The 7,627-nt window shown below is 46.3% G+C and overlaps 1 protein-coding gene across 1 annotated transcript; it reads left to right on the top strand.

Moving 5' to 3' along the window:
* Positions 1-1,212: 1,212 nt before the first annotated feature.
* On the top strand, positions 1,213-6,590 carry gja4 (gap junction protein alpha 4). Its single transcript, XM_062529976.1, has 2 exons — positions 1,213-1,317; positions 4,149-6,590. The coding sequence occupies exon 2, from the start codon at positions 4,159-4,161 to the stop codon at positions 5,380-5,382; it is 1,224 nt and encodes a 407-aa protein (XP_062385960.1). The 5' UTR covers positions 1,213-1,317; positions 4,149-4,158; the 3' UTR covers positions 5,383-6,590.
* The last annotated feature ends 1,037 nt before the right edge of the window (positions 6,591-7,627 follow it).

The raw sequence follows: 7,627 nt of genomic DNA, 5'->3' as shown, positions 1-7,627 counted from the left end.
TCGCCTGAGGAATACCATAATAATAGGCCTAGCATATCAAGGCACAACCAACTTACTTCAGAGAAGACCGATTAAACCTAAACAACTTAAACGAAGAGTAGAGTAGTGCCAGTAGAGTCACAAACACCAAATTGTAATATTTCTTATTTGTGATAATTGTAGTTAGAACTTTGCCACTTTGGATGGCTATCCGCTAAGGTTTTGCGAAAGTACCATTGATGTCGAGCTCCCTCTCACAGAAACAATAATTACGTTTAGGTCAATATGACAGGAATAGGCCCGCTACTGAGGCAATATGTGTTGAATTCAAGTCACTGTTTTTGCACTGCATGGTTTGTCAAATTCAAATGAATTTGAAGCCCTGGCACCTGCATGGCATGACTTTTTCAAACGGTTTTTTTTAGCAGGTTTGCTCTTAGGCAAAGAAGTTCCAACCACACACTCACAGACGTTGCGACTTATGTATAACATAAGTCGGTCCATATCTGAGTCCAGTTCAACCATATTCACTAGTAGCCCACCATGTTGCATAAAGGTAAACCATGCAGACTTTAAAGAACCCTTAGGGGGTTCCTTTGATGAACTCTTAAAACTGTTTTAAATAACCATTTAGGGGTGTCATAGGCTATATGAAGCGTGCAACAGAACCATTTTGGTTTAATATACAGTAGCACCTTTGATTTCTAAGAGTGTGTGTCCTAACCAAACGTTGCACGACACCAATGTCGCTGCCACTCTCTAGGTTGTTAGTTGCATGGCACACAGCGGGCCAGACCTCCTACAGCCACACAGCGTGTTCAAGGGAAATGCGTGGAGAGTAGCGACCTTGTCTGGTCTAACGCGATATTGCACGCTCACAATATTGCCGGAACGCTGGGCCACTTCAGAAGATATCTTCGGCGCTCACGTCACCTCATGGTATTAAGAAAAAAGTCCTGATACTTCACAAAATAGCTCTCCGGTTTTATGCCAAATGGAAGTGAAAGGTATAAAGAAATGGAAACTCCAGAGAAATAGCCTCATGAATAGGCCACAGTAAATGGCAGGAATTACCCCCTTCCACATCGCCCCCCCGCCAGAAAAGGACATCAAGGAACTATTTATGAATCCATCCATCCCTTTTCCTGGACAAAGTTCCTGTGGGAGGGTCAGCTGGAAGCATGGGAAAGTTTCTCTGGCTTTTTCCGATCACCCAACTCCTTATAGGGCACAAGCAGCGCCGAGCAGCAACCCGGGCGGTTAGAACCGAGTAAATCTCCGCTTGTCATCACTCCACTTCGGAACAACAATAACAAAAATCTACTTTACCAGTGACAGGTAAGTGCGAGTGATACTTCTGAGTGTATATACAAGATATAATCTTATCTTTTATGTATATCATATATCATATAAGTCCATATGTATCCGAAAGCCACAGATTTTCAGAAAACTTTGTATGTAACTTTTTACAAAGACATGTAGCCTACAGCCTACCAGTCTCCTTTCAAATGTGTTTTCAATTAGTTTTAATATGGGACATGTTTCGTTTCTTGTGATGGAAAGCTACTGCAAGGGCAAAACCCGAGTTTATATATCAAGCTTTGACTCAAATTGGCTTAATCCTAGACAGACGTGTGTGTTTTAAACAGCATGCACAGAGTGTACAAGTTTACTTTCATTTGGTCAATGTGTATTTCTGACGCGTAGTTTTAAGACTTTACACTTTGTATATACTTTTGGACCTAAACTGAACTAGGGTACTTATGAACTCGAACCTGGGGTGGCCGTGTGGTGTGTCATTATCCCAACTGATCTTAGGCAAACTTGACAGCACACTCCGGGAGCGCTGGCCTAACCTAGCGTGTGTATTCTGATGGGCTACCTCTTATCGAAACGGATAGACCAATGTCTTCCTCTCGGCACGAATCGTGCGCTTTTTCGCGTGCGCTGTACAAACGCCAAATGCCTTGAGCGAGGGAAGAAAACTAAGAAAACAAATAATCAAAGAGATAAGGCCAGGGCAGTAATGGCACGACGCGGAGGATGTTTACACAGATGTAAATCACTAAGACTTGGGGAATGTCAAGGCTGGAGAACACGATTCCCTGCGGCTATATGGAAATATCGTCAGAGAGCGAGCGGACTCACGCCGCTCTCGTTAGAGAGCAATAAAAAATAAAACCGGGCCGTTGTTGCCCATTTAATTATGTGTGAAATTGAAACCATGTCAAAGCTTATGTTTTAAATGTGGAAAATGCCTGAAGCTTGTTCTTGAGCTGGGCAAACCAAATGGAAAATTTCAACAAGTCTTGCCTTCAAGTGAATGACCCCACACAACCTTATCGACGTAATAGAAAACATGCTACCAAATAGGCCCGCTCGGAGGGAGGAGCCGATCCAGGTTCTGATCAAACCGAAACAAATGTAAAACATTGGAAAATGAGTAATGAGGTGGTCACGACCTGTTTTTGATGACGAACATTTGAGTCAAAGTGAAGTGAACAGGACCTGTCTGATGTGGGTTTCTTGATGAATTTGACGAAGAAGAAGAAAAAAAATCAGATAAACACACGCAGATGACTCTCTCATTAGAGCAGACGAGAGATCCTTTCAAAGAAAAAAAAACCAAACATCTGTTATCTAAACTGAGATATAATTTAGTTCTCTATCTCTTGCCAAATCACGGATGAAGAGACGTTATCTTTAAGGGAGGAGAGAAAGTACCAGATATGCCAATTTTTACTGGAATGTGCCAGTGATAGTTTCACTATGGATTCTCTCACTTAACGTGTGGTAGACTCAAGCCTTTACACTCCCCACTCTACTCTCCGTGCCTGTTTTAGGCCATTCAGTCGTTCAGATACAGTGAATGCATGTATACGACATACTGTGCTCTGTATGTGCTGAGAAGGCATCGTAATCATGTGTATGTTTGTGAGTGTGTGTGTGTGTGTGTGTGTGTGTGTGTGTGTGTGTGTGTGTGTGTGTGTGTGTGTGTGTGTGTGTGTGTGTGTGTGTGTAGGTGTGTGTGTGTGTGTGTGTGTGTGTGTGTGTGTGTGTGTGTGTGTGTGTGTTTGTTAAGTGTGTTATGTGTGTGAATAGATATTCAGCAGTTCTTCATATTCAGCATTTCTGCATGAAAACACATCAAATAAGCCGTGGAGACAGTATTTTCCATTGATCAACCACTACAGAGCTTGCCCCTGTATTTGCAGCCCAAAATCGCAAAAGCCAAACACTTTCCATTTTTTGACCAGAAATATTGTTCAAACCAGCACCAAACCTTGTCAGTAGGTTGCTCAGGGTCCCTACAAACCAACAACATACCTGAAATTTATTACAGAGGACTGTAAAGAACACCAACTCTTGTTTCAAAGGAAAATTGAGATTTCACGTGACATAATTGCCTTATACGAATTTTCCTTCAAGGGGAGCTGGTAGGGGGACAGTTGGTAAGTCTCCTTAACAGTCTTCTGTAATAAACTCGCTAACTATGTTGTTGGTGCCTTGTTTTATGTCTAGGGACCCTGAGCAAGCTACTGATGAGGTTTGGTGCTGTTTTGAACAATATTACTGGAAAGTGTTAGTTAGTATATACCGGTGCATGCTCTGTAGTGGTTGATCAATGTCTCCACGGCTTATTTGATGTCTGCGGTCAATTTTCGCTGGAGTTACAATTTGATGTGTGTGTGTGTGTGTGTGTATGTATATAGATGTGCATGAATTAATATGTGTGTATGTGTGTGTGCCCCAGGTGTGTGTGCATATTAACACGTGTGTGTGCCCCAGGTGTGTGTGTGTGTGTGTATATTAACATGTGTGTGTGTCCAGGTAACGGCGGATGTGTGTGTATATGAATGTGTGTGTGTGTGTGTGTGTGTGTGTGTATTAACACATGTGTGTGTGTGTCCAGGTAACTGTGAACGTGTGTGTGTATATTAATATGTGTGTGTGTGTGTGTGTGTGTGTGTGTGTGTATTAACACGTGTGTGTGTGTGTCCAGGTAACGGCGGATATGTGTATGTATATTAATATGTGTGTGTGTGTGTGTGTATGTGTTAATACACGTGTGTGTGTGTGTGTGTGTCCAGGTACCGGCAGATGTGTGTGTGTATATTAATATGTGTGTGTGTGTGTGTGTGTGTGTGTGTGTGTGTGTGTGTGTGCAGGTGACGGAGGATGTCCAGAGCTGACTGGAGCTTCCTGGAGCAGCTGCTTGAGGAGGGCCAGGAGAACTCGACCGGCGTGGGCCGCGTGTGGCTGACAGTCCTCTTCCTCTTCCGCATCCTGGCCCTGGGCACGGCCGCCGAGTCGGCCTGGGACGACGAGCAGTCCGCCTTCGTGTGCAACACCAAGCAGCCGGGCTGCGAGGAGGTGTGCTACGACCAGGCCTTCCCCGTCTCCCACTTCCGCTACTTCGTCCTGCAGATCATCTTCGTCTCCACACCCACCATCTTCTACTTCGGCTATGTGGCCGTGCGCGCCAGGGAGGAGGCCGAGAGGGAGGCGCGAGGAGGAGGAGGAGGAGCGGCCGAGGAGGAGGAGGAGGAGGAGGAGGAGAAGAAGAGGAAGGGGCAGGGGAGAAGGAGTCATGGAGGAGGCGCAGAGGCAGGGAAGGCCAAGCTGGAGGTGATCCAGGAGGACGAGGAGTCGGTGGCGGCGGAGGAGAAGAAGGAGGAGAAAGGAGGAGGAGGAGGAGGGAGGAAGAGAGGTGCGGAGCGGCCCAGGCTGAAGGGCAGGCTGCTGGCGGCGTACGCGGTCAGTATCGCCCTGAAGCTGCTGCTGGAGCTGGGCTTCATGCTGGGCCTCTGGCTCCTCTACGGCTTCACCATCCCCGCGCGCTACGAGTGCCGCCGCCAGCCGTGCCCGCACACCGTCGACTGCTTCGTGTCGCGGCCCACCGAGAAGACCATCTTCACCGTCTACCTGCAGGCCATCGCCGGCGTCTCCGTGCTGCTCAACGTCCTGGAGCTGCTGAACCTGCTGCAGCGCGCCGTCACCCAGCGCCTGGAGAAGCGCTACCGCTACCGCCGCCAGCCCTGGACACGCGACATCGCCCGCGCGCCCTCGCCCCTGGAGACCGCCAGCGAGAGCACGCTAGCGCCCGCCTACGAGGAGAGGGGGCATCAGTACCTGCCCGGCCTCGACGACGCGGGGGTGGTCCCGCGGACTGACCAGAGCTGGGCGCTGGAGGTCGGGGTCGGGGTCGGGGAGACGACGCCGGGGTTGACCTCTGACCTGTTGCCGAGCTACCTGAACTGCATCAGCGGCATGAGGCCCCTGGCCAGTGGCGGAGGGCACCAGCACAGGCTGCAGCAGCACCAGCAGATGCACAGGCAGAGCAAGCGCAATAAGCACAGCCACCACAAGGGCGGCGACACCAAGCACAGGCACTACGTGTGAGGCCCTGGGTGGGGAAGAGGCTGATGTGAATGAGGGTCTTTAGGGGACCAGGCAGGGGGAAACAGCACACACACACACACACACACACACACACACACACACACACACATGCACACACACACACACTCACACACACAAACATAAACAAAGAAACACTGACATACATGCACGTACGCAGATATTCTCACACTCTTACTCACATGTAAATATATAGACATATAGACATATGTGCATGTATACACACACACACACACACATACACACACATACACACATGTACACACACAAGCACACACAGATATGAGTGCACACACACACCCACACACACACACCCTCTTGTCCCCTGGGGTTCTGTGGATTGCAGTTAAAGCGGAGCCATTTCCCTTGTTTGGATGGATACTTGTGTGATGTCCTTTCCCCTATGAACTTAATTGCGCCCGAGGGACTGGAGCCAACAGAGCCAGTCCTCTTTCCCAGCAAGCACTGGGGCCCTGGCGTCTGAGAGAAAGAGACACACACACACACACACACACACACTGGGGGACCCAGGGCTGGAGCGGACTGGTGGAGGGACACTTGAGGACTCTATCAGCTGCGTTCAGAAAGCAGATGTGTTGTGGGGACCCGTGAGGGAATAGTTTGGTCTAAGAACAACTCGGAGTCAACGATATTTTGAGAGCCTGGTCAATGGCTTAATATAGCGATTTGTTTTGGCGTAGTGAGCTTGTTCCCCCAAGGCTGTTGCTTGTATGCTTTTTTCTGGCAAATGCATATGCAGCTCTAACTCAAAACTACTCCGATCGACGCCATTTTGTGTCCCCAATGGAAAATTACACTCGTTATCATCCCAAAATAGATAGGTTATTCTTGGACCCAACTATTCCTCTAAAGACTCTATCAGCGACACTCAGAAAGCAGCTGTGTGGCACACAGGCACAGTGGATGGGGCATCTGTGTGGCACAGTGGATGGGGCATCTGTGTGGCACAGTGGACGGGCTCTTGTGACATGCCCACACCAGAGGTACAGCGTGGCGGACACTGTGAGGACAGTAATGGGATCAGTCTGCACTTAGGACACTTATGAGAATAGTATTTAACAAAGATGTAATTTAAATTTTTATGCTCTCCATATTTAAATTGTTATATTTATTATATGATGAAGATAGATGTGAAATCAAAACTTTATAATAAAGTTTTTTAATGCCGATGACTTTCTGTACATTTTGATTTCATATGACTAATTTCTCTAAATAGTGGCTGAAACCTTCATTGCTATTTGTAGACTGATAAATTTGCAGACTCGTACTTTACTGTAAGACGTTTTGGAAAATAATTACCTTTGTGAATGAATTTAAAACTCTGGTAGTTCTACAACTTTTGTAAAAACTTAACTAAACAAAAAAAAAAAGCTAAACTAAAACTAAAAAAACTTCTTGTAAAATGACCCACAACATCTTGTGGTCTATTCAGGCATGACCATGGTCTAAATCCTTCCAATTGCATGCATCTCAGTGAGTGAGATTCACACAGGGCTAGATAGTCAGTCTGAAGCATGAGAAGCTGGTACTTTTCCACTGAAATCTTATTGATAATGAATAAGCCTCCCTTTGAATTGTCTCATCAGGCGATAATCCAATATTAATCTGACACACAAACAAATTAGATTAGAAACAAATCAGATTTTTTTTTTTTTTGTCAAATAATATGATAATAGAAAATAATATGATTTGGGTGAAACAAATACAGTATTCATATGGCAATTATGCAAAGTAAAACAATATGAAAATAAATTTCATGGAATGGTGGTTATTTAATTCTGGATTCCGATGGTATTTTCCCTCGATCGTGCATGTGGACCTTGTTAATTCTCAGCTGACGGGTGTTCGCTCTTCGCTGTAGATGAGGACGGCCCTTGGATCACTGGGCTCAGAAACATGTCTTACCTGCCAGGGCTGAAGCCTCCGAGGATGGAAAAAGCATAAAAATGCCAGCAGTGCTTGAAAGCAGAACAAATTCTCCGTCATCAGGTAAGGGTGCTGTCCAAAAAAAAAAAAAAAAAAAAAAAAGAAGAAATGTTTGAAAGAATCCAGACTCCCTCCCTGTTCCCCATACCCTCCATCTGTCTGTCTGTCTGTCCGTCTGTCTTTTGGTCTCTCAAATTCAATTGGTCTGTCTGTTCATTCATCTGTCTGTCTGCCCACCTGTCTGTCTGTCTCACTCTCTACCGCTCTCAATTTCTCTCTG

The sequence above is a fragment of the Sardina pilchardus genome, chromosome 24 (genome assembly GCF_963854185.1).
Source record: "Sardina pilchardus chromosome 24, fSarPil1.1, whole genome shotgun sequence".
NCBI classification, from domain to species: Eukaryota; Metazoa; Chordata; class Actinopteri; order Clupeiformes; family Clupeidae; genus Sardina; species Sardina pilchardus.
The sequence above is the reverse complement of the archived record's forward strand: the minus strand, read 5'-3'. Positions and strand labels throughout refer to the sequence as shown.